Source organism: Gekko japonicus, unplaced genomic scaffold (assembly GCF_001447785.1).
Source record: "Gekko japonicus isolate JY-2015 unplaced genomic scaffold, Gekko_japonicus_V1.1 scaffold2257, whole genome shotgun sequence".
In the NCBI taxonomy this organism is placed as follows: Eukaryota; Metazoa; Chordata; class Lepidosauria; order Squamata; family Gekkonidae; genus Gekko; species Gekko japonicus.
The window spans coordinates 62,023-89,919 of record NW_015168723.1 but is presented as its reverse complement, the minus strand read 5'-3'; the positions used below and the strand labels follow the sequence as shown (position 1 = coordinate 89,919).

The window sequence follows — 27,897 nt, the reverse complement described above, 5'->3', positions numbered from 1 at the left end:
GAAAGAGGAGGGGACATGGGCGCTGGTGGGAGGAGGAAAATAAGAAACAGTGTGGGGAAAGGGACACAGGGGGAAATGAAGTGATCCCCACAAGTCCTTGCAGGTTTCCCACTTAACGGCCCTAAAATGTGGATTTTTTAAAAATCTGCACAATGGGGCTGTGATGGGGGAATCAACAAAGCAGGGACAGTCCCCAAGTCTGCAGGAAAATCTGAAGAGGGAAAGAAATGAGGAACTTTATAAAAAGCTCCCAGATCTAAACTACAAGGAAGGGGAAATTAGCTGCCGCATCACAAGATCTCAGCCATCATCCGGATGGTTGTTTAGCAACCTTGTAAACTGGCGATAGTGACAGGAGAGGTGGGGAAAGAAACAAGAAGAAGAAGAGATTGGATTTATACCCCACCCTTCACTACCCAAAGGAGTCTCAGAGCAGCTTACAAACTCCTTTCCCTTCCCCTCCCCACAACAGACACCCTGTGATGTAGGTGGGGCTGAGAGAGCTCTTTCAGGAACTGTCTTTTCAAGGAAAGCTCTTGTCAGAACTATGGCTTGCCCAAGGTCATCCAGCCACGTGCAAGTGGAGGAGTGGGGAATCAAACCCGGTTCTCCCAGATTAGAGTCTGCGCACTTAACCACGACACCAAACTGGACGGAGGTGACAACAACACTGAGCAAAGAATGAAGGGATGAGGAGATCAGAGAGCTGGGTAGACAGGTACCGTCGGTGGGCATGGCAGTGTGTGTGGGGGGGTGGCAGTGCCACAAGGCAGGCTGGCAGGAACCAGCAGTGGTGTGTCGCTGAGTGAGCAAACGAGCAGCAGGAGCGGCGGGGAAGAAAGGGGGCAGGAGGAGATGGGGTGGTAGCGGGAACAGGAACAAAGGCAACAGCGGTGGGGGGGCAGAAAGGGGCGGGAGGAAGGGAATCAGTAAAGGCAGGGATTTCCTGTCCCTCTCATCAGCAAGTAGGCACTGGCGAGAGGCCTGAAAGTGCAGAGGATGCATTTTCTGCTTCAGTTCTCTGCCGGCCAGCTGACTGGGAGTCTAGTTCAGAAACAGGTTGAAGAGAAGGCAGGAACTGGGGCCTAGGAGGAACTGGGATTTTCCTCTCACACAATTCTTGCAGCTTTCGTACTTGCTCCAACTATTTTACAAGACGATCAGGCTTTGGCACTGGTGTAGTGTCGTGATTTACCACAGGGGTGTTGAACTCATTTGTTATGAGGGCCGGATCTGACATAAATGAGACCTTGTTGGGCCGGGCCACATGTGTCATAAAATGTAATGCCCGGTAGCTGAGGGAGCCTGAGCCGGCCCCTGGGCTGCATGTTTGACACCCCTGATTTCCCACATCTAAACACCTTGGGCTAAGCAAATAATTTCTCAAACCGAACTAATTAAACACCAGCGGACAGATCAGCTACTTTACCCCAGAAGAGATTTGTCTATCACTAGGCAACTGAAGATTAGCATTAGAGATACAGATTAAAAAGAATTGCAGAAGTTTCAGGTGGACACGCCTAAATGAGCTGAGGGGATTAAGAAACACTGCAAATATGTCGCACAGGTGCCTGTGGAAATCACGCTTTGCAAATAGCCTAAACAGACGTGGAAGGTCAAGGAGCTCTGTGCAAGTAATCCAGGCACTGTTGCTCAGTTAAGGGGTTCAACCTTAAGGGGCTGAATGCACCTCAAAAACAAGGTTGAATTTCACAGGCAGCTTGGCTAACACATTTTACACAAAGCAATTAATGTTAGGCAGAAAAAGAGGGGAAAGCAAAACACAGCTCAATATTTCTTTGCTTTGTTTCTCAACAACAGCCTTGACTTTTTGGCTCTTATGAAATGAAAAGGCTCTTGTACACGCATAACAGACTGACACCCTGGGCACTGCAAAGTACCTCCCTCAATAAAGATTTAGAGAAAATGCAAACAGACAGTAGACTCGCTGCAGATTCACCCTCATTCAACCCCAAACCACTGAACAAACAGGATGGCATCAGCCGGCCTCCACCTCCTCTGTTCTCCAATCCCTGGACGTTTCGGTGCCACAAGCTGATGAACTCTATTCCAATTACTCTTCAAAGTAGACTTTCTCTTCCTAGTCTGCCCTCTTCCCCTCCCCCCCAAATAACTTGACTTGCCACCAACTGGCGACGATTTTTATTAGTGACAGTAAGTTAACAAGGGTCTTATTATTTTTTGGTTGCCAGTGTCACTTTGCCCTTCCTTGAATGTTTTTTTTTTTAACAAAGATCAGCAAGCAAACTGTTCTGGCACGAATGCAAATGGTATTCTGTTCCTAGAGGACACAGCTGTAACATCTTAGCCTTTCCATGCTAAGATACAAGGGAAAAATGGCAAGTCTCCTAAAATAACTCATACTATCACCCACAGAGATACAGGTGACCTTTGTCTTTGGAAGGATTACAATGCATTATAACTATGTCAAACCTCAGCCCTTTTGCTCTGTTATAAGGCAAGTTCCAAAGACCCATGCGGCCAGTTTTGAAGATCCAACAGGAGTTTGGACTTCTTTCTTGATCAGGCCCCCCACACACACACAGAGAAATTCTGCATGGGAAAACACCGTCGAACCAAGGAATTTCAAAAGCAGCTTGCAACATGAAATGGAGTTCTGCCGTTCAAAAGAAAGTTAAAAATTCAATGTAAAAAACACAAGCTCTTTGGCATGTCTAGACAGCACCTGCGACATAGCCCTGGTTTCTCAATGTTGTTACTTAACTTGAGCTCTTTTTCAGAAGGACAGGAATATAGGCTTTAACAGGTATTAATCGTTAGCTGGTATTGGTAAGAAGATATTCAGTGCTTTTGTGACTTTGTTTCAAGAGGCAGCCTAATCAAAAGACCAGCATGTTCTGCCCATTGGTCCCTGAGCTTGACTTTTTTTCCTCTTTGTAAATTGCTCAATATATTCCTATACTCCAGGAGTCCCCAACATGGTGCCCATCAGTGTACCCTCTAAGCTGAGTTAGTGTGAGCTAGCTCACAGGTTTTTAGCCTCCGGCTCACACATTTTTGTGTTTGCTCAGGAAGGATGGGCTCCAGAGCAGACTAATTTATGCAGTAGTCAAATCGCCCGCTCACAACTTTAATGCCGGTAGCTCACAAAGTAGCATTTTTGCTCACAAGGCTCCGCAGCTTAGAGGGAACATTGGTGCCCATGTGTGCTAAGGTGCCCACTGGCATCTCTCCTGGTGCTCACAAAGTGGTTTTAGAAAGTGGGTGCGGCCATGTGGAACCCTTGCCCAGCAAGGCTTTTGACTGGCTGCACAAAGTAAAATAAGGTTGTCCCATTGGGAGTCGCTGCCACTGGGATGCTTTTATTCTCTCCCACCCCTCTTTCCCAGGGTATTTTTAAATCGTCTCTCTTCTCCCCTACACTTGGGCTTCCTCTGTGTGTGTGTCGCTCTGCCTCCTGCAGCAGCCATTTTGTAGTTCTGCCCACCACCCTGGGTAAGAATGCCACAGGTATCCACATGCTCAAGAAGACTGGAGACCCCTGCTATACGCTTTCACCCAACACTCAGTTCCCAGCCATAAAATTCCATCAGCACACACAGCACTGTATGAGGCCAGCATTCAGCCAAAGAGCCTTCTAAAAAGTTTGGCCCAAGCGTCTTCTAAAAAGTTCCGTCGTGAACTTTGTAATACAGTCATACGCACGTTTACTTGCACCGAGCAGGTCGACCTTGGGTTCAGAAATACAAAAGAATAGAGCTGTAGTTTAATACTCCTGGTTGTTAGCCCCATTAAGTATTAATTCACCAATGAATTACGGGAAGCCTAATTTACACTGCACGAGTATAATCCAACAGCAACACTGCAGCAGGCAATAAACTCATCATCGAACGAGAGCCCGGGCTTTGTCTTTGCAAGCAGGCTGATGGCCTCATCCTGGAATTTCCTCTCCAGAGATTTCTCCCTGAGCACGGAAGATACCTGTCACGTGCCAGAGACAGTATGGACTCGCAGTTCATTTTAGCATACAGGAAGCACATAGAACTGGACACCACACTGGCTCTAAGCAAGCCAAGTAGCCAAAGCAGGACGTGGGGATAGGGAGTGAGATCGTGTACTCTGCTCTACGCTCTTCGAAGAGCAGGATAATATGACATTAGCCAGGATCAAGGAATTGTATTTCCCAACAATTTCAGTGAAACTTGCTTTAGATGACAAGGGATATCCATAAAGGTATGTGCACAATCATTCATTTCCAAAGGTATAAAATACACACAAGCTGGGACCCATGTATCTGAAGGACCAGCTCTCCTTCTCAAGCACCTGAGAAACGGCGGCTGAGGGGTGACAAGATCGAGGTTTACAAGATTAGGCATGGGATAGAGCACATTGAGAAAGAAGTACTTTTCTCGTTTTCTCACAATACAATCATTCATGGGCACTCAATGAAATTGCTGAGCAATCAGGTTGGAATGGATAAAAGGAAGTCCTTCACCCAAAGAGTGATTAATACGTGGGATTCACTGCCACAGGAGATGGCGGCGGCTACAAGCATGGACGGCTTCAAGAGGGCATTAGATAAACATATGGAGCAGAGGTCCATCAGTGACTATTAGCCACAAGGTATAAATAGAAAGTCTCAGTCCGGGGCAAGTGGTGCACTGTATTCTTGGTGCTTGGGGGACGACGACAGTGGGAGGGCTTCTAGTGTCCTGACCCCACTGGTGGACCTCCTGATGGCACCTGGTCTTTTTGGCCACTGTGTGACAGAGTGTTGGACTGGATGGGCCATTGGCCTGATCCAACATGGGCTTCTCTTATGTTCTTATGTTCTTAACCTATGAGCTAGTTATGCTCCTCGTTGACAGCTCTTGCTTGCTGTGCTAAGCCAGAGGACTGTGTAGTCAATCTCAGGCTGGTTGTAGGCCGTTCCAGGCACTGTCCGAACCCCTGAAAGGACCTACCAGGGGAGTTAAGAAGGGTTCCTTCTTTGTTGCTTTTTACAAGATGTTGCAAACAATTCAATTCAGAGAATGTTTTGCTGAGCTACATGAATACATGTATGCACTGGCGCTGGGTTTTAGAATACTAAACAGATGATGTTTTTGCCCAGAGGTGAGTAAGTAACCAAGCCCACGTTGGAAACCCTTTCTGGGAGGAACAAAAGTATTTTAAACAAACAATATTTGGGGGGAGGGGCAGCTGCCCTATAACCACTGGCAAACAGAAAACATGACTGAAACAGCCTAATTTACAGGTTAGGGAAACTGGTACGAAAAGTTTACTTATCTGAAGACAGCATCATTCCAATAATAAACTGTAATGCCACACTATCCTGCTTTCCATGAAGAGATCTAGTTTGAATCTCATGCTTTTACTCTGACACATGACAAAAAATTACTTTGAAATGGAAATTACCCCCTAGCAGCAAATACAAATTTACTTCTAGAAAAACCAATATGCAAATAATTAGTCCTCATCCAAGCCGTGCATTTACAGGCATCGTATTTATTTATTTATTTATTTATTTATTTATTATTTTCAATTTATATCCCACCTTGCTGGGGAACTGGCTCAAGGTGGCGTACAAGCATTAAAATACAATAAAACAGTAAATACAATAAATTACACATAAACAACCTATATAACATCATAAAGTGCTAATAAGAGTTGTGCAAATGATGGTGGCATTCAGTATACAATCCCATAATGGAAGGCAATATCCAGCAGCGTATCATACGAGCCGTAGTATGTTCCGGTGGCTCGTTCGTCAGTGGCGGCTCCTAATCAAAGGCCTGGTGGAAGAGCTCTGTTTTACAGGCCCTGCGGAACTGTAAAAGGTCCCGCAGGGCCCTGATGTCGTCCGGGAGCTCATTCCACCAGTGTGGAGCCACCACTGAAAAGGCCCTGGTTCTAGTAATGGCCAACCATCGTAGAGGCCAGAAGGGCCGGAAAGAGACAGGAGGAGATTTCCACCAGTCATCTGCCATCTTAGCTCAAGCGAACAGTGAGACTGAAAGCCTGCAAGGCATCTGAATGGTCATTATTACCAGGAACAGTGAAGGTACTGAAGTCCCTCAGATCTGGGATGGGACACAGACCACCGTCCTCTTTGGGTATCGTGAAGTGGCACGAGTAGACTCCTGTAGCTCTCAGAGAATGAGGGACTGTTTCTGTGGCACTGTAGTCTACGATGGAGGAAATCTCTGAGAGGAGAGCTGCATTTCAATATGTAATCTTTAGGTTTCCTTGGTGTGGGCGAGCAATGCAAATTTAACAGTCCAAGTGAACAACAAGAAGATGAAGCTGTAGATGGGAGTTGCACAGAAAGGAGGAGTGCAAACGCAGTCTATGGTTAGAGGTAAGGGAGGACTTGGTTAGAGGTGAGGGAGTTTGGTGAAGTGGTTAAGTGCGTGGACTCTAATCTGGGAGAACCGGGTTTGATTCCTCACTCCTCCACTTGCACCTGCTGGATGACCTTGGACAAGCCATAGTTCTGGCACAGCTGTTCTTGATAAGACAGTTCCTGAAAGAGCTCTCTCAGCCCCATCTACCTCACAGGGTATTTGTTGTGGGGAGGGGAAGGGAGAGGAGGTTGTAAGCCGCTCTGAAACTCCTTTGGGTAGTGAAGGGCGGGGTATAAATCCAATCTCCTCCTCCTCCTCTTCTTCTTGCAGCATCCTAGAGATGGCTTCATGCAAGGTGCTTTGCCCCAATATTATTTTACAAACTGGAGGAATGCAGTAAGGTTGTGGGAGGGGGACTAGTGAAGTGTGGGAATCTACCAGGTGAAAGGCTGATGGAGAAGACTGTTCGATGTAAAACCCTAGCAATGTGGCCAGTCGGTTGAGCTGTCTGGCAGAGCCGGAGATGTTCAGTTGATGAGCAAGGTTTCTGACCCCCTATTAAGGGGTCAGGAGAAGATTACAGGGCTACTGCGAACAATGCTGAAGCTAGCCACCCAATCTCACTTACAGACGATGACAAAGATCTAGATTGCCTACAGATGTCCTCTGAGGCAGTTTAACTGAGCACCAAAGTTGCTAGGATGGGAGCAAGGTCAACAGCACAGCACAGTATTGTCTGTGTTGGTATTAAGCAAAGAGAGTCTCAGCCCCTGGAACTAAGGGGGTAGGAAGAATTACAGTAGTCAGAGGGGGGACATGATTGCTCCCTTGAAGTATTTGAAGGGCTGCCACTTAGAGGAGGGCAGGGAGCTGTTCCTGTTGGCAGCAGAGGAGAGGACTCGCAATAATGGGTTTAAATTACAGGTGGGAAGGTACCGGCTGGATATTAGGAAAAACCTTTTACAGTAAGAGTTGTGCAACAGTGAGATCAGCTGCCTAGGGGTGAGCTCCCCCTCCCTGACAGTCTCTAAGCAGTGGCTGGACAAACACTCGCCAGGGATTCTCTAGGCTGATCCTGCACTGAGCAGGTGGGGGTTGGACTAGATGGCTTGTATGGCCCCTTCCAACGCTATGATTCTATGATTCTAGGGGCATCCCAAACTGGAGACAGCAAAAGGATTCTATGCCCAGCACTCCTGCTGTACGTATAATCCTATGTAATTTCTGCATCACTTAATGTTTCATGTTAATACCTAAACTTTGTTTCAGCTCCATTTTCAGATTTCTGCAATCCAAACTTTATTGCTTTGTTTACTGGATGCCCCATCTTGTTGATTTGATTTGTCTTGTGCTGTGTGATCCCACCTTGAGTCTCAAAGAGAAAGACCGACTACAAATAAGGTAAATAAATAAATAGATGCAAATGAACCTAAAAGGAGGTTTCAGGACCTGGCTGCACTGGGCAACATTTGGATCCAAAGAGGCAATGGGGTTCTACGAAGAGGCCCTAGAAAAGAAAACTACTCACAATCGCATTTGTAGCAGTAGTACTGAGATGGAGCAGCTGGGTCTACTTAGTACCTGGACCAGAATCCAAGTACCAATAAGACATGTTCTCCTAGCATTGCTCAGTAGTCTCGGTAGCCTTGCTTTGTTAAAGCACTGGCCATGTGTGATGGACTCAACTGTGTGGCCTAAGCCAAGACATCAGCAACTGCGGCTGTCCAAACTAGGAAATTTGCTTTTTCACTTAAGGTACTTTTTGAATGAGGACCAGCCTTACCAAGTACTTACTGTGATTCGGTGGGGGACACATACTTTTTCCCAAGGCCCATTCCCGCGTGGACAACAGACGCACCACACCATGCCGTCACCAGGAAGTGACGCCGGGCGATGCTCTGGCAATGGGGCTGGAAACTCGATGGTACCATCGAGTTTTCAGCCCCATTGTCAGAGCGTCGCCCAGCGTCACTTCCTGGCGACAGCATGGTGTGTTACAGGGAGGAATGTTCCGGCCGGGGATCATGTGTCCCCTTGTTGAATCGCGGTAAATACTCGGTAACCCTAATGAGGACTCTGCCACAGATCTGTAATCCCACCAGGAAGAAATCATAAAAAGGTTAGGAAAGTTGGGAAACCAAACAGAAAAGGGTCTTGCAGGGTAGATGGCCGAGACTTAGCTGAAATTATATTCTACCTTGGGCGGGGGGGGGGGAGAATCCCATGGTCATGCTTACATAGTCTCATCTAAGCAGCCTGGTTTCCTAAAAACTTTTTTGGGTCCAAAATGCAGGGTCTAAATGAGAACATATAAGACCAAGACCCCTGCTGTGGGGTTCAAAACAGAACTGTCGATGTTGCCCTATTTTATCGGGCTCTCTGACAATAACATGGGACACCACACCTATTTGTTTTGGAAACAAAGCAGGCTTACGAAGCACCAATCCTGCAAACATACACGACCAAACCCAACCACCACCACCAATCTACCTGCAAATTAAAATGTGAGCTCCAGTTCTTTGGTGGGCCTAATGCAGGCTCCCTAATTTCTGAGCTAGAGATTCCGGCAGCAAGAGACTGCTTGCTCTTCCTAATATACCCCCACCCCACCCCCCACAAACACAATTGATCTTTGCTTTTGGAATTGTGGACCAAAATAATTTACTACTATAATCTAGTTATTAAAACAAATGCCAAGGCTACTGGGTAGAAAATACCAGGCAAGACAGACAGCACCCTTTCAAAATTATTGCCATTTAGGATGGTCAGCTGCCTTCCAGAGAATAACCCTGTCTAATAGCACAGCAGCTGCCTCTTCTTCTACACCGTTCCTTCTCCTGGTCTTATCCCTCAGACCTCTCTCTGATCTAGAAAAGCAGATAGGGCAGAATAAGCTTTTCTTTTTTCAGTTAGGCTCCCTCTAAACTGTGGAGTCTTGTGAGCAAAAACTCTACTTTGTGAGCTCCTGGCATTAAAGCGGTGAGCGAGCGATTTGGCTGCTGCATAAATTCGTTTGCTCTGGAGCCATCCTCCCTGAGCTGAGACAAAAATGTGTGAGCCGGAGGCTAAAAAACTGTGAGCTCGCTCACACTAACTCAGCTTAGAGGGAACACTGGTTGTGAAGCTGTTGAAAAAGCAGGACTGGCGGAAGTGACAACCCGACTGGTATTGAAACTAGCACATAAGTCGGTCTTTGTGATAAGGAAATTCACTTAAGTTAAAGAAGCTTACGTTAGCTTGGCTGCAACGCTAAATGAATGAACTCTGCATAGAAACAATAAGTAAGAGAAAAGTAAAATCCAAAAAAAGCCTACATCTGATTTGAATTAAGCTAATGTACAAATTGTTGCTTTCTAAAAGTATGGCATTGCTATGAGACAGTAATCCTGCCTATAATCAATTTTAGTTATTGACATGGTGGGTAAATAGTAAAACAATTAATTATTTCCTTGACTTGATCTCAAAAACGGTGCTAGATGTTACTTTGAAACAGAAAAAGACACAAAGGAAGCAATATAAAGCTTCCATTCTTAAAGTGAAAACAATTCCAAATAAACAACAATATTTAGTCACCAAGTTACTTAAGTTACTTTTTAAACAAAAAAAAGGGCTTACCAAATATTTCTCCATTTTTGGCAAATTCCGTCACAAGGTACAACATGCTTTTGGTCTCCATCACCTATTGATGGAGAAACAAGACATTAGCTTAACTTATTTGGGGACAAACAAAAAGCAACAAAGTCCTGGAAATACCTTTTCCCTCCCAACACATCACACCCTCCCAACACATTAAAAGCCTAACAACCTCCGGTTATTTCACAGATTTGAAGGCACGATTAAGTAGCTCGCTAAATTGGTCCCTACATGAAATTCTGTTTCCTGACCATGAAGATCTTTAAAAGGATGCGTAGTTTTCCCTGTGCTAAGACTCAGAGGTACGTTTGTTCAGGCCCTAGAGAAACGTCAGGCTAAACATATGCAGTGTAGAACTCCTAACTTACCAGAAAACATTTGGAATCCATGCTGCTTTTTGAAGCAACTATCAAATATTGCGTGAGGGAGGGTACGGAAAAACAAACTCTTAACCTTGAAAGGTCATAAAAAGTCTAATAAACCACAAGAATCCAACCCATCATATTATTCAGGTCCTCTCACCCACCTATCCCTCCCTTTTCCATCAAACCCAGCACAGCGATATACATACAAATGTCTAACAGAGCTAAAAAAAGCTAAGATGAGAATGACTCTAGAAGCAGTTCTGCTAACATCGTAGTTCTATGTTTTCTGCAACTTCAGCTACCAATTAATTCGCCCATACTATTCCTTCATCAAGACCTGCCCTCTTCCTTTGTTGGGCAACTTAATCATCTGAACAAAAATGACATGTTTGCAGATAGGAACAATTTTTACAGCTTTGCGTAGGCTTCAAAATCTGACCCTTCCGCCCAAGAATTTCAAGTATATTTTCCAGATCTGGCCTCCCTCTCTGCCCAAGTTAACAGAGACTGTAAATCCTCATGGTAAGAGTGTGCTCTGCTGGTACACAGTTAATTTTAAGTTGCAGTGGTGAATCAGTTATCTTAAGTCAGTAGAATTCATTTTCCCTCAACATTTAAAAAGCAGAATTTATTTCAGAACCCCACAATAGTAGTACATCCTGCCACAACTGGCCTCCATGGATATCAGCCGATATACTGAGCTACAGGCAGAGGAATATGTGCTACATCTTTACATGTCCGCTCATTAAAGGAATATCAACAAAGCAAATTCAAAGGTCAGATGAATTTTCCCCTAACCAATCCTTACTCTTTGGCTCTTTTCAACATGGAATTATAGCCTACACATATTTGTTTGACTGCACCCCCTTTTTCCCCAATGGGCGAATTCTCCCCCAGGCTGGGAGCTTTTATGGCAGAGTGAGAATTCAAATGTGGGTCTACCACATCCTAGTCCAATACGACCCACTGCACCACACATAAAGGAGTACAATACCCTGCGTCAATGCTCAAAGGGTAACTAGTTCTATATTGTACAGACAGGAAATCTATGGTATTTGGTTCATAACAACTAGCTGTCGTTTACATGGCCATTGCATCCAACTAACCCCATGGCAATTTCTAAAAACAGAGTTACAAAGCAATAATAATATGGAGTCACCCCACCCCACCCTGCCTCCCTTAGAGCAGAAATGTTCCAGGAACATTAGGAATGATAGCTAGCCAATTCTTCAACAAGAGCCCATCATACAGAAGTGTATTCCAGAGGTCATGGGAGCCATGGGCCGGGGGGGGGGGGGACGGACAAAATCATCTTGTCTCTTCTGTTGAGTGGGTGACTTTGTCCCCTTCAGCCTCCTGACCCACTCAGTTTTTAGATCATGCAGTCTCCACAGCCCTGGGAATAAATCTTCCCAGGGCCAGAAAGGACTGCCAGAAGGAAGGAAACGCAAGAAAGATCATCGCATCCACAGATTGCTCCCGTTGGGCTGTATGTGGCGATCTGTTAATGTCAGTGAGACAGTTTATACACAGGGCTGTCTAGGATAGAGATGGGAAGGCCTGGGGAAAAAATGGAAAAAAAAAGGGGGGGGGGTCCCCCCCCCCCCCCGAAAATTGACAAAATGGATTACGGAATATTTTCTTTTACAGTGATAATTACAAGGTGTTCATATTTTTAATCCTCCAATGTTATTTCTAAAAACTATGTGACATGACTTTTATGTTAGACTATGTAAAGTATCAACTCATTGCAATTCATGTACATTGAGGACAAGCAAATGCTGGAATACAATTCAAATGCTGAGAAAATACTGAGGATACAATTTGGTTTTTCTTGGGGGGGGGATGTCAGCTCTCATAAACTGACAAGAGATTCCTTATAGTTCAGGTGTTCGTTACATTTCAAGACCTTGTAGTTCCATTTGTAACAAAAAATAAAGTTTAAAAAAGTAAATTTAATTTATTATTTTCTCAATTAGCTGTACTTTTAATATATTAAACATAATACTTTTATGCCATTCCAATTTATGCACACTGCATTTTACGTGACTGTAAAGTCACAAAGGGTGCGTTCAGACGCACCGTCTGATCTGGTGTCATGAGAGTTCAGCAATGGATTTTATATGCACGATCACACAGTCAACATCTGCCTCCCGTCCCCAGCCGTTGGTTTCCGGCTCAAAACCGCTTTAACCCGGAGTATTTTGTTACCAGGTCCCAAAGTGGTGTTTTCTCAGCTCTCCCGTTTAAAGCCGCATTTCACCCTGCGTGATCGCTCCTCCGGTGTCGAGCCACTTCCGGTTTAAACCCCCTCCCCACTCGAAAGCTGCCCGAGGCTTCCGCTTTTCGCCCGCCATTTTTTTAAAGCGTTGGCGGTATGCACATAGGCGGAGCTCCACTACCATGTTTAGAAAACCGACATTTAAACGGTCACTTGTTTTAGAGTGTAGATGAGTTCGGGATCTCACAGAGACCATTTACGGGTCAAACGTTTAAAGGGAAGTCTTTTGTTGGAGGGGTTGGATTGATTCGCCCTGGTGGTTTTGCACATGCGCCATGGTAATTTCGCCCCCCCCATTCTACGGATGAGCGCCTACGCGCATGCGCAAACTGAGAAAAAAATTAAAAACCCGCCAACAAATGCTCCCGCGCATTGGTAGTATAGACACCGGGGAGTGACGTGACTGCGCGGTGAGGCGGGATAAGGGAGTTAAGTGAGATCGTGATTATCCAGATCAAATATAATCCTGTCAGAACCGGAGCAGTTTAACCTGCCGTCTGACCGCACCCATAATTTCCATTTTTTCCTTTAAAAAACTGGGGGGGGGGAGGCATTTTCCCCCCATGGCTTCAAAATTTCTGGAAACTTTACATCTCTAGTCTTGGAACTGGAATTCCCCCTTAAAAGTTGTAATGGACTCAGTCCACTGGAATCTTGTATGTACAACTATTCCTGAACAAGTGCCAATAATTTCCTTAAATGCTGTACTGGTTTGGTTTACTTTATGGTGAGATTTCAACTAAAGTGGGGCACCACATGTAAAATAAAGCTGTGATGTCTGGACGTGGGCTTTCAGCTTTAGTTCAATTATTTGCTTCCACTGTACCCACCTACCTAAGGTACAAGTGCAAAGACTGCTCTTTTATCCCAGATTGCAAGACAAATATCTCAGACCTGAGGATGTTCAAAACGAACTTGTGCATGACTGCCCTCACTAGATCCTGTCAACTGGTACCTGAGGTTCTAATGGAGGGTGAATGTCTCAAAAACTCTGATGGAGGCTGCTTGGGCTGTTTAGTCAACTGACATGCAAGACGAGACTCTCCTCCCAGTGTGACTGCACGGGGGTGTCACTTGAAAGATTAACAGCCCGGTGGCACAACACATTTAAACCTAATTTTAAAGCATGTTCAGCTTTCATGGGCTCGCAGAAGAAATCGGAAAGAAACTGTATTTCTTTGAAGGACAAAGGAACTCTGGACTGCAAATCAAAATTATCTTGGAGAAACAATTTTGTTTATTTATACCCTGCCTTTCCTCTTACTGCAAGGTGATTTAAACCAATGCCACGCCAATTCAAACTGGTAGTGTAAATGTACTGAAGTCCAGCGGTCAACCAACTCATGTTTGGAAGAGGGACCTTGGAAGAATGAACCCCACACCCCCTTAAAGCACAACAATCTATACCCATGTTTCCCGACCTGTGAGTTGAGACCCACAAGTGGCTCACAAAGCCTCTGAAAGTGGGTCACGGGCCAGCCTTTCCTAATGCTTTGACCTCCTCCTCTCCCCCTCCTCCTTGCAAACTTTCTTACATTCTTGTCTCCCCCTCCCTTCCTAAGGGGGGGGGAGCGAGCTGTCTGGCAACTAGTTCCTTTATTGTAGTAGTTGGAAGAAGAGGAGGAGATTGGATACATACCCCATAAGAACATAAGAACATAAGAGACGCCAATGTTGGATCAGGCCAAAGGCCCATCCAGTCCAACACTCTGTGTCACACAGTGGCCAGAAATACCAGTGCCATCAGGAGGTCCAGCAGTGGGGCCAGGACATTAGAAGCCCTCCCACTGTTGACCCCCCCCAAGCACCAAGAAGACAGAGCATCACTTGCCCCAGAGCCCCTAGCTATACCTTGTGGCTAATAGCCACTGATGGACCTCTGCTCCATATGCTTATCTAATTCCCTTTTGAAGCCGTCCATGCTTGTAGCACCCACCACTTCCTGTGGCAGTGAATTCCATGTGTTAATCACTCTTTGGGTGAAGAAGGACTTCCTTTTATCCGTTCTAACCCGACCGCTCTGCAGTTTCATGGAGTGCCCACGAGTTCTTGAGGAGAACTTCTCTATTGGCTGATCTGATACGTTATAAGTGTTCCAGGATCCTGAATTTAATAGGTCTTATACTACAGTATCAGTGGCACCCCATCAAGAGCAGGAAGCCTGAATCCCAAAGTTCAGACTGATAGGAGAAAGCACCTTCATTTCATAGGCAATTAACATTCTCATTTGCTGAGGGGGCACAGGGAGTCTCACTGCAACCACAAAAGGCAGGCAGAAAGATGAAACCAAGAGAAAATGCACAGTCTTTCAGAGAAAAGCCATAACAAGAAATAATTAGAGTCAATGGGTTGTAGTGGTTAGAGCAGAAGTGTTGAACTCATTTGTTACAAGGGCCGAATCTGACATAAATGTTACTTTGTTGGGCCGAGCCATGTATGTCATAAAATGCAATGCCAGGTATGGGAGATATAAACTTTATAAAGAACACAGGCAAACTCAACTAAAAATATTATTTTTTACTCAGAATACAGACAAAAGCAAGAGTCCTAGCAGCAAAAGCAAATTATTTAGTGGAGAATCCACAAAAGCCCCAACAAATGTATTTAATCATATGCCAGACTAAGGTTTTTTCCAAGGGATACCATAAAGGGGGGGGGTGTATCTTACATTTCCATACAAATTAGTTACTTTTTGTATAGATAGCACTTTTAGGAGATGAGTCATTGTCATGGTTTTCTCTCCCTCACCCCAGTCCAGGGATGGACTTATTAGGAAGGGTATTGAAAACAGATCAGCCAATATCATAATGCCGCTATATAAATCAATGGTGCGACCTCATCTGGAATACTGTGTGCAATTCTGGTCACCACACCTTAAAAAGGATATTATAGCTTTGGAAAAAGTGCAGAAAAGAGCAACTCGAATGATAAAAGGGTTGGAACACTTTCCCTATGAGGAAAGGTTAAGGCGTTTAGGGCTCTTTAGCTTGGAGAAACAACGACTGAGGGGTGACATGATTGAGGTTTATAACATTATGCATGGGAAAGAGCAGGCAGAGAAAGAGGTACTGTTCTCCCTTTCTCACAATACAAGAACTCGTGGGCACTCCATGAAATTGCTGAGCGGTCGGGGTTAGAATGGATAAGAGGAAGTCCTTCTTCACCCAAAGAGTGATTAACACATGGAATTCACTGCCACAGGAAGTGGTGGCGGCTACAAGCATGGGCGGCTTCAAAAGGGAATTAGATAAGCATATGGAGCAGAGGTCCATCAGTGGCTATTAGCCACAAGGTATAGATAGGGACTCTGGGGCAAGTGATGCTCTGTCATCTTGGTGCTTGGGGGGGTCAACAGTGGGAAGGCCCCACTGGTGGACCTCCTGATGGCACTGGTATTTCTGGCCACTGTGTGATACAGAGTGTTGGACTGGATGGGCCTTTGGCCTGATCCAACATTGGCGTCTCTTATGTTCTTATGAGAGAGCTCTGACAGAAGCTGCCCTTTTTCAAGAACAGCTGTGCCAGAACTATGGCTTGCCCAAGGCCATCCAGCAGGTGCAAGTGGAGGAGTGGGGAATTAAATCCGGTTCTCCCAGATTAGAGTCCGTGCACCGCCAACCCCTTTACTGCCATCTTCACAGCCTCAGCTTGCTGCCCCTCAAGCACACCTCCTCAAACTCCACTCTGGCCCAGCTGGTAGGGGAGGAGGAGACAACAGGGAGAGGCCCCTGACCCTCACACATGAAGCTGTCTTCTACTGAATCAGACCATTGGACCATCAAGGTCAGTATCATCTACTCAGACTGGCAGCGGCTCTCCAGGGTCTCAGGCAGAGGCCTTTCACATCTCCTACTGCCTGGTCCTTTAAACTGGAGACGCTGGGGATTGACAAATATCAGGGGGAACCTTGTGAACACTTCACTTACAAGAAAAGAAGCCTCCTTGTTATAAACCCTTCTCCTCCACACATGACATGGTGCATGGACAGACTTGGGTTACTGTGACAGAGACCTCCTGATTTCCCTACTCAGACAACCTAGCATGTGCATTAAATCTTTCATCTTGCCACAATGCGGGCACTGATGAACTCCACACTTCAGCCACCCTGAAAGTGGTAAAAGGTGATATAATGCTAAGTGTTAAGCAGGTCTGAGCACACAGCTGTTGAATTTCATCTACCCCCTCATTCGTGGCGTGTTTCACTCAGTGGCAAAAGAACCAGATCTGTCTTGGGGTGCTTGGGAAACCAGGGGTTTTCACAGCTTGTACCACACTACACCTCTTACACTGCGCTAAGCGTGAGATCTTCTGTGATAGGTCTGAATTGATATTTCTGCCTTATAGGGAAAAGAGCATATGCAGTTCATGTGTGATGAACGCAAACAACCGTGCTATGTCAGTAAGCAAAACATGACATTTGACTACTAATGATAGGTATGGGCATTTCCCTGAACAGAACAATATCTCTGTAGGAAAATCATCCTTTATGAAGTGGCTCCAGAAGAACCGACTTTGGTGCTTAACCTGAGGTAAGGCTGTATTTTGGAAACCAAGCCTAGACCCCAGAAACAGGATATTCCATGCTGTAGATTAGCTGGTAAAAAAACCAACCTGAAAATGTTGTATATGCCAACTGCAGGGGTCCCCAATGTGAGACCCAGTTTGGTGTAGTGGTTAAGTGCACAGACTCTCATCTGGGAGAAACAGGTTTGATTCCCCACTCCTCCACTGGCACCTGCTGGATGACCTTGGGCAAGCCGTAGTTCTGTCAGAGCTGTCCTTGAAAGGGCAGTTCTTGAAAGAGCTCTCTCAGCCCCGCCAACCTCACAGGCAGTGCCCCCTCTAAGCTGAGTTAGTGTGAGCTAGCTCACAGTTTTTTAGCCTCCGGCTCACAGATTTTTGTCTTAGCTCAGGAAGGAGGGCTCCAGAGCAAACTGATTTATCCAGTAGCCAGATCCCTTGCTCACAACTTTAATGCCAGTAGTTAAAGTAGAATATTTGCTCACAGGACTCCACAGCTTAGAGGGAGCATTGCTCACAGGGTGTCTGTTGTGGGGAAGGGAAGGGAAAGGAGTTTGTAAACCACTCTTTGCATGAAGGTAAAGGTAAAGGTTCCCTTGCTCGAAAGCCAGTCGAATCCGACTCTAGGGTTGCGGTGCTCATCTCCGTTTCAAAGTCTGAAGAGCCAGCACTGTCCGAAGACGTTTCTGTGGTCATGTGGCCGGCATGACTAAACACCAAGGCGCATGGAACGCTGTTACCTTCCCACCTATGTGGTACCTATTTATCTACTTGCAATTTCTTGCTTTCGAACTGCTAGGTTGGCAGGAGCTGGAACTAGAGATGGGAGCTCACTCCATCATGCGGCACCCGGGTCTCGAACTGCTGAACTACTGACCTTCCAAAGCCTGCAGTTCAGCGTCTTAACCACTTGAGCCACCGCAGCTCCTCAATCATCACCACCATCATCTCCTCCTCCACCACCACCACCACCATCACTACTACTACCACCCACCCCCAGGGGCACCATGGTGCCTACCAACAGCTTTCCTGGTGCCTACTAAGGGCTTTTAGAGAGCACTTACCCAGCAGGGTTCCTGACTGGCCACTAGAGATCCAACTGCCTCGTCAGATTAAAATAACATTGTTTTGGGGGCAGCTGCCTCCTCAGTGCTGATTTCATTCTCTTTCACTCCTCTTTCCCAGTGTATTCTTTAAAAGAAATCGCTGTACTCTCCTGCACTCCCCGTACTCACCTGCTTCGTCTGTGTGTGTGTGTGTGTGTGTGTGTGGCTGCTCCTCCTGCAGCAACCATTCTGTGGTTGTGCCCACCACCCTGTGTCAAAATCCCAAGGAATTCAAGAAGGCTGGGGTTCCCCACCCCCACAACTTTCCCAGTTTTTCCCTCTGGAAAAAAAGTTCTCCAAAACAAGTTTTCTGAATTTTCCCAGTTTTTCCCCTGGGCCTTCACATCTCTAGAAAGTCACCACAGTTCCCCGGATCTACCAGTGAATGGCTTAAAGAGCGGCGATATACTCAAGGCAATGCAGAAACTCCATGAGCCCATTCGCTAGAATATAACATAAATCCTACCTAGGACCTGTTCCTATCAACAGGGTTCTTGCACCAATGGAGTAATTTCTCAGACAGCATGCCCCCTCCCCTCCATTCTTGCGGATGCTCAAATCAATGGGAGTCCAACCTTCTGAAATAAAGAATTCTCAAAAGCCGTTCTGATCTCAACGTTCCCAAAGAGGCGAGGGGGAGGGTTTTCTTTTTAAAAAACATAAAGCTTGTCACTAATTGGCAGATCAAAACCTGCATTCATTAACAGCCACCCAAAGGCTCCAGCCACAGCAGGCAAATATAAACCCCGCAATGTGGCACTGAGGCCAAAGGGACTTGGTTCTCTAGCCCTGAGCCCATAGACTTGGTAGGAAGGAAAGGCGGCACATACCTGGTAAAGCTTGATAATGTGTGGATGATCCAGCATTTTCATTATCTGCACTTCACGATAAATTTTCTCCAGATTCACAGAATCAAGTTGAGATTTGTCAATGATTTTTATTGCCACCTAGAGTCAAAGAGAAGACTTTTATTAAAGAAAAAGGATCAGCTTTCCCAGACTCATCACCAAGTTTGCAAAAGTTGCTGTGACTTAATTATCTCCACATCAGACACGTATTTGCTATGTTTTTAGCACAAGAAAACTGCACTCAAAATGTAATATTTTGGACAGAACTTGCAGGCATTCTTACAGTCACCCAACGCTTCGCACAGAACGAACAAGTCCGCTACCTTGGCCATAATGTTGGGACACCACAACACACTTCGTTTTACATTTTTTCATATACAGCAAGGTCTGCTTACATTTGTCACCATAAACAAAGAGAAGCAAAGGCATATCAAAATAATGCAGTCGCTGGGCGGGAGGACAATTTTGAAAGAAAGAAAGATTCCCAACAGAAATATTGACCTCCATAGCATTTTCTCTCTGATTCTGCAATTCCATTTACACGGCTGTAACACACTGGTAGTAGTGACCTTGTTGTGTGCTTTTTTCCAAAAAAAATTAACAGATCTTCGGTATCATTAAGTCTGCTGTTATTTCCTTGGAACCAGGCACAGCCCTTGGTGCAGCGTGGCAAGACATCAAATTTAGATAAACTGAACTTGCTGCAAAAGGGACTGATAAATACAAGCTCCATAGATACGTTTAATCCAGCATAGGACCTTTTTTTTTTTTTTTAAGGGAACTACAAAGATAGGTGCTTCGTTTTGTTTTTTTAAAGAGTTAACACTGCAAATTAGCGCAGCGACGAAAGCAAAACACCGTCACAAGATTTCTTATAAACACACAGACCCGGGTCCAAAAGACCATGTGACTCGCTCGGTAAACTGAAGTGGCTTTCAACCAGACAACATGACAAGACTGCTTTTGAAACAGAGGGAGCTTCCGAAAGCAGTTGAGGTTCAGCATCAGGTGCCAGGAGGGGGGAAAGCCCAAAAACATTTATTTATTTATTTATTTATTTATTTCCCCCACCCTCCCTGCTGAAGCAGGCTTAGGGCGGCTTACATACAAGTGTTAAAACAGTTTAAAACACATAAAATCTTAAGTGCAACACATATACACCCCAGGGAGAACACAACAGCCCTGCTAAAGCTGCTTTTAGTACCTAGCCAGACTGCCTAAATGCTTGCTTCTACTTCGAACACATGACTTCAAATGCTTTCAAGATTAAAGCGGAGGTCTTAGAAGTGCTTCAAACTTCATTCTTGGGGTTGTAATAGAGATACTATTGTGATAGGCTTTAATTATAATGTATAGGAGGAAGAGGTGGTTACATAAATTATAGTACGATATGAATATAGGGTCAGTGTAAATTTATATGAATTACTGTGATTTTGTATAATAAAGTGTGTTTTTTAAATTCCACAAGTACCAGCTCTACTAGTAGGAAGAATGCCCCACCTGCTAACACAAAGAGATGAATTACTGACAGTGTTCCCTCTAAGCTGAGTTAGTGTGAGCTAGGTCACAGTTTTTTTAGCCTCTGGCTCACACATTTTTGTCTCAGCTCAGGACGGATGGCTCTAGAGCAAACTAATTTATGCAATAGCCAAATCGTTCGCTCACAACTTTAATGCCAGTAGCTCACAAAGTAGAATTTTTGCTCACAAGACTCCACAGCTTAGAGGGAACATTGGTTACTGAATGTAAAAATACAATTTAAACAGAAGCTTGCAGCTTATATTCCGTCAGAAAACAAAAATCAATGCAGTCTGAATAACTCACGTGCTTCGTTTTTAACTATGATTAATGTTTCATACATACAATCCTTTATAATTACTCTTCTGAGACTTTGGAGAGTATAAGTTCTCCTTAGGGAAACTCATGGCCGTTAAAGACAACAAATACTGTTCGACTCATCTACAACCCAATTTGGAGCTCACAAAACCCCACGTATTGTTAATGCTGGATAAAGAGAGCTATAAAGAAATGCACTTAAGGGTTTGCAGGTTCATTTTAAATGCAAATACTGAAAAAGTGAACAAATAGTTGAAAATACTGTACTGGAGCAGCAGAGCTGATAAGGCCTTTCGGAAACACTACAGTAACTGTTATCGAGAGAAGGGAAAGCCACAAAATTATGTGTATCATCAAACTGCTTAGATGCCCAAAAAGATCGGTTGACTTTTTATTACCACATAATACCAATAAAAGTTCATCTCCTGCCTTCCCTGACCCTATATAACTGATCGAGCACTTGCTTTATACTTACCCCTGACTTAAGTTGAAACAGTAAAGGCATATGAGAAGATGTCCTTAGTGGCCACACAACTGTGAAATACCTCTTCTGTAGAGACTTGCCAAAGCACTGAGAGAATATTTGGGTTGGCTTCTATGTAGCCAAAGATAAGACAAGAAGGGATGGGGTTCTGTTGATGGCATGTTTTGCTTCAAGCCTAATAGCTGTTTTGGGCTTATGATTTCCCATAACCGACCCTCAAGCTTTTGGAATGGCGAGATCTTGTCCATGGGGTTGCGAAGAGTCGGACTCGACTGTGCGATTGAACAACAACACGATAGAAATCTGAAGAGACAGAAAAAGGAAGAGGACTGCTAGTTCCTCTGTCCAGTGGGCATCTCTGCCCTGACACATCATAGTGCTTTTGGTTCCTCCTTATAATATACTATGTTATCATCTTCTATCAAGAAGTCAGAGCATAACTTCTGGTCAATTAGCAATGTATCTCTTGCTGCCCTATAAACTCATCGCAAAATTTTCCTGTTAAGATCTCTACACAAGCAGATCTAGCTAGCAAAAGAGATCACTTTCCTTTGGGAAGAAACCTCCAGTGGCTATTTCAAAGTTCCACAGGAGCTAAACTACTTGTCAGAAGTCAATTCTCGTAACCAAATTAAAGAATTCACTGAAGGTGAAAACAGGGTCGCGCTTACCTGTAACTGTTGTTCATAGTGTATCTTCTGTGCAGGCAAACATGGTGACTACGCATGAGCAGGCCTGCCATCGGAGAGGTTTTACAGCCAAAAGCCTCCAGTGCACCAGATCCAGAAACTTGTTCCCGCCCAGGGAACATGTGCTCCCGCACAGCAGCACCCCTACCCTCAGTACTTCTAGCGCCACCAAAGCAGAGCACACAGCAGGGCAGGAGAGAGAGTATGTCTGCCTGCACAGAGGCTCCTCGATGAACACCACTTCGGAAGCAGGGGGCGGGGCTTCGTCATGTGCCCCACCCCCGTACCTCACCCGGGGGAACTGTGATCCCCCGCGATCTCCCCCAAAATGACCTCTGCCAATAACTCTTGTTCATCGAAGTGGTCTTCTGTGCAGATACACACTGGGACTGCGTATGCATAGGCCAGCCGTGTAAATGATTCTGAAAGCTTTCTAGTAGACTAGGAGTGTCTCTCCTCCCTTTGGTGCTTTCCTGCCAAAACGATCGCATCACCAGGAGGAGGGGCGCTACTTTCTCAGTTCTCTCCATGCTGCTGCCAGAGACCCCAAGAAACTAAGGTTCCAGAGAGTTCACAGCAGTGCAAGAGGGAGGGATGTGTGCCTGCACAGAAGACCACTCAATGAACAACAGTTACAGGTAAGTGCAACCCTCTTTTCATCATTGATCTTCTGTGCATCCCACATGGGGATTCTAGCAAGCTACTCACTCATTGGTCTTGGTAGAGAAGAGCATAGAACCTTCGCAAGGTAAATCCTCAATCTTGCACTTGGTCTCTACAGACAACGCTGTTGACCTCAACAAGGCATGATGTCTGAGAACAGTGGAACTCTTCCATGGCACACGCTGCAGAATTCGCGGAACGGCAACCAGCATCAATCTGTTGCTTCGAAAGTTTGATGACCTCGGCATGCAGAACTTTAGCAAGAGGACGCTTGTCCTCAGGCAGAAGCTCCAAGGACAGCAAGATCCTCTCCCACAGGAAAAGCTGGTAGCCAGCCATGATGGTCTTATAGTGGGGCATGCTCTCCTCATTTGAAAAACGAGTGTACTTCTGCCTTTCCCACTTGAGCTTCCCATCTCGCCTGCAGATCCAAAGCGTAGTGGCAGGCATACAAACGTGTCTGCTGACGACCAAGCAGCCCCACATATATCTGTCAAAGGCACTCCGTTGAAAAAGGCTACAGAACAAGCTACAGCTCTGGTAGAGCGGGCATGAGTGTTCAGGGGGTACGGCAACTTAGCAAAACTATAGCATTCTCTAATGGTAGAGGCAACCCACCGGGACAAAGTTTGAGAGGAAGCCCTCCTCCCTTTATTAGGCCCGGCAAAACATATAAACAGTGCTCTCTCCTTGCGGAACTCCAAGGTTCTTTTAAGGTAAAACAATGAAGCCCTTCTAACATCTAGGAATGGAACAACCACTCATTTTCAGAGCTTGGTGTAGGAAAGAAGATGGGCAAAATAATATCCTAGGATAAGTGGTATCTAGAAACTACTTTAGAGAGAAATCTAAGACTGGGTCGAAGGATCACTCTCTCGAGGAAAATCTTCAAAAACGGAGGTCCTACCTGAAGAGCTGCTAATTCACTCTCCTGGCTGATGCGACAGCCACTAAAAATAGACTTTCATAGAGAGTTCAGCTAAGGAACATGTCACAAGGGGTTCAATGGGCCCAGATCAATTGTGGTGGGCCCAGATTACATAATCACTTAAGAAATCTCTTGGACAAGCGATAGGAGAAAACTGACAACCAGAGATGGCAGCCAGATAGACCTTCAAAGAAGATAAAGATAGACCTTTATTTCTCAGGTGCAATAAATATTCAAATATGACTTGCAACAGAGCAGTACCTGGAGGCATTTCCCTATCACCACACCAGAGAGAAAACTTCCTCCATTTATACAAATAGGACTTTCTAGAATTGGGCTTACATGAATTCGAGAGTACATCATTAACCTCCTGAGAGAATATTAAGTCTCTGTCCCAAGCCTCCCAGCCATCAGATTGAAACAACTTAGATCATGGTGGAACACCTGGTTGATACTAAGTCTAACTGTTTGGGCAAGGGGAGGTACTGCCCCCGGGCCATCTCCATAAAGATCGGAACCAGATTTGGTGAGGCCAAAATGGAGCCACCAAAATCATATTCAATCTCTCTCCTGGCCTTCTTTATCACCCTGATAAGGAGCGGAAATGGGGGGGGGGATGCATAGAAAAGGACCCCCCTCCCAACGAATCTCCCCTGGGGAACCTAAGCCCTTCCCTGCTCAAGAACAGAATCTTGCATCCTTTGTGGTTTCTCTTGTCACAAAGAGATTGACCTCTGGGACTCCCCAGAGGGTGACAATCGATTCCATGTACACACTCTTTAAGGATCATTCGTGAGATAGTGTCCCTGCTCTGCTCAATCTGTCGGCCTCCATTTTTAAACTTCCCGGACTATGGACGGCTTGAATGTAAACCTTGAGCTTCAGGACCATTACCCAGGTCAGGGTAGCCTCTGGGCATAGGCCCCTGGACCCCATGTCCCCTTGCTTGTTTAAATAAAACATTGTGACTGTATTGTCCATTTGGAGTAGTATGGAGCTATTCCACAGGACATCTGAGAAACAGCTAACGGCATTACAAACTGACCGCAACTCTAGTAGGTTAATATTAAGTTGCTTCTCATCCTTAGACCAGGTTCCCTGTGCAGAAAATCCCTCACAGTGAGCACCCCACCCTAAGAGTGATGTCTCTGCTGTAACGATGACTTCAAGCTCAGGAACTCCAAAGGGTATGCTCTGGGATAAGATGTCATGAGATAGCCACCATGATGGAATGGACAACCTGTCTGAGAACAGAAAATCTATGCCAATGAGTATGTAAGTCCACTCTATATTGGGACAGAAACCAGAGCTGTAGAAGCTGCACATGTAGCCTAGCAAGGGGCAGTACTGCTGTCGTAGATGCCCTATAACCCAAAAGGCAAAAGATTTTCTGAACTGACTGGAACCAGTTTGATCTAAATTGCCTAGTTAAAACAAAAATGGCTTGTACTCTGTCAGGGGACAAGAAACCTCTCCCCGCTACGGAGTCCAACATGGCCCCCATAAATTGAATCCTTTAGGACGAGATTAAATGGGACTTCATCCAATTCACCTGGAGTCCCCGTCTCTGGCAGGTCACCAAAACTAGTGAATAATGTTTCAATACTTGGTCTCTGGAATCTGCCACTAGCAGCCAGCAGGGAATATACGACAACCTGGTATACCTAGATAGGCAACCACCGGGGCCAAACACTTTGAAAATGCCTTGGGTGCCGTAGCCAGGCCAAAAGTGTACTGAAACACATGCGCTCCACAAGAGAAACATAGAAACTTGCGGTGTTGAGGACATAATCATGAAAACAAGGTATCCTTTAAATCAATAACAATAAACCAACAGTTAAACTTTAATAATCATAAAATTGAAGGAATGGAAACCATGTGGAACCACACCTTAAAAAGGATATTATAGCTTTGGAAAAAGTGCAGAAAAGGGCAACTCGAATGATAAAAGGGTTGGAACACTTTCCCTATGAGGAAGGGTTAAAGCGCTTAGGGCTCTTTAGCTTGGAGAAACGACGACTGAGGGGTGACATGATCGAGGTTTATAAGATTATGCATGGGTTAGAGCAGGTAGGGAATAGAGCAGGTCGAGAAAGAAGTACTTTTCTCCCTTTCTCACAATATAAGAACTCGGGGGCACTCAATGAAATTGTTGAGCGGTCGGGTTAGAACGGATAAAAGGAAGTACTTCTTCACCCAAAGAGTGGGCCACACATGGAATTCACTGCCACAGGAAGTGGTGGCAGCTACAAGCATGGATGGCTTCAAGAGGGAATTAGATAAGCATATGGAGCAGAGGTCCCTCAGTGGCTATTAGCCACAAGGTATAGATAGGGACTCTGGGGCAAGTGATGCTCTGTCATCTTGGTGCTTGGGGGGGTCAACAGTGGGAGGGCCCCACTGGTGGACCTCCTGGTGGCACTGGTATTTCTGGCCACTGTGTGACACAGAGTGTTGGACTGGATGGGCCTTTGGCCTGATCCAACATTGCCATCTCTTATGTTAACTTGGAAACATAGAGAAAAACAGTCAAACTTCTGAGGTCTGAAATGGGCCTCCCCCCCTGGTATTTCTGGCCACTGTGTGACACAGAGTGTTGGACTGGATGGGCCTTTGGCCTAATCCAACATTGGCGTCTCTTATGTTCTCTTATGTTAACTTGGAAACATGGAGAAAAACAGTCAAACTTCTGAGGTCCGACATGGGCCTCCCCCATATACTTTTTATCCACTAGGAACATCCGGGAGAAAAAAACCCTCAGGTGCCTGGGACTCTGACACTTCCTCTATCACACCCTTTTCAATTAAAGCATGTAACACCTGAGACAGGTCTGATGTTGCCTGGCAAGTTAGTCTCAGTGGTAAAGAAAATGAAGGAACCAACTTAAACTCTGATCTATAACCTAATCTGACTGTGGACAGAACCCACTCATCAGAGGTGATAGCTTCCCAGGTAGCATAAAACTGAGCTAGCCTGTCACCAAACTTAACCAGAGCAGAGACCATTTCTAGTGAGGAGGATTTCTGTAATGGAGCTGGATTTCTTGGAGGGGGCAGCTGATGCACTGACCTAAGTCAGTTGGAACCCTTGCATTTATGATAGCCATGTTGGGAAATAAAAGGTAGGATACTGGGGACCTGGAATGTTACCATTTTATGAATGGTAAGGGTGCCAGGGCTGCTGTACAAACGGCCTCTGCTTGAATTAAGATGGGCCTGTTTGCAATACCCCCAATGACTTGGCCATCTGCTTGTTTCTCTTTATTAAGGACAATGTCTCATTGGTCTTGGTGGAGAAGAGCACAGAACCTTCGCAAGGTAAGTCCTCAATCTTGCACTTGGTCTCTACAGGCAACACTGTTGACCTCAACACGGCGTGATGTCTGAGGACAGTGGAACTCACCATGGCACGTGCTGGAGAATCCGCGGAACGGCAACTAGCATCAATCTGTTGCTTCGAAAGTTTGATGACCTTGGCATGCAGAACTTTAGCAAGGGGACACTTGTCCTCAGGCAGAAGCTCCAAGAAGAGTAAGATTCTCTCCCACAGGAGAAGCTGGTAGCCAACCATGATGGTCTCATAGTCGGAGATCACCAAAGCAGAAAACTGGAGACTCCAAAATGACTACCTTCTTCAGTGGCAAAAGAGGAACTGAGGATAGGGGGCACTGCTGTGTAGGAGCACGTGGTCCCTGGGTAGGAACAAGTTTCTGGTTCTGGCACGCAGCACTCCCTGGAGGCTTTTAGCTGTAAAACCTCTCTGATGGCAGGCTTGCACATGCGCAGTCCCCATGCGGGACTGCACAAAAGATCGATGATGAACAATCATTCAGGCCTGCTAGAACAGAGCGCTACACCCCCTTCCTGGGTGGGTGTGTGTGGGGGGGAAGCGCCGCTAAATCAAATGACTTCAAATGAACTGCATGCCTGGAGCTTAAAGCTCTGGATCTGCAAAGAGCTGCTTAGGGGCTTACATTCTCTTTGTACAAGATCAACCTGGTGTTCAAGGAAAGTGAGAGTCAATACTACTTTGAAGAAGAATAAAAGCTACTGTTTTTTGTTTACCCGATGTATAATCAACCTGTGAAAATGTCACAAGATATTAAGATTCGCGTTGCTTCTAAGGAGTGTGAAAGGCAGCTTGAATCACAAGATCATAAAAATTTACTAGAAACAGGATGGAGTAAAAAAAATTCTTATCCCCTCTGGACCCTT

General features: G+C 45.4%; 1 protein-coding gene across 1 annotated transcript in view; it reads right to left on the bottom strand.

Annotated features, from left to right (window-relative positions):
- The window catches only part of SIK2 (salt inducible kinase 2), a 100,912-nt gene extending 73,659 nt beyond the window's left edge, over positions 1-27,253 (bottom strand). The window contains exons 1-3 of the mRNA XM_015415585.1: positions 27,086-27,253; positions 19,066-19,182; positions 9,945-10,008 (exon numbers count right to left, since the gene is read on the bottom strand). Of these exons, the coding sequence (XP_015271071.1) occupies positions 9,945-10,008; positions 19,066-19,182; positions 27,086-27,253 (349 nt within the window). The remainder of the gene's footprint in view (positions 1-9,944; positions 10,009-19,065; positions 19,183-27,085) is intronic.
- Between the last annotated feature and the right edge of the window lie 644 nt (positions 27,254-27,897).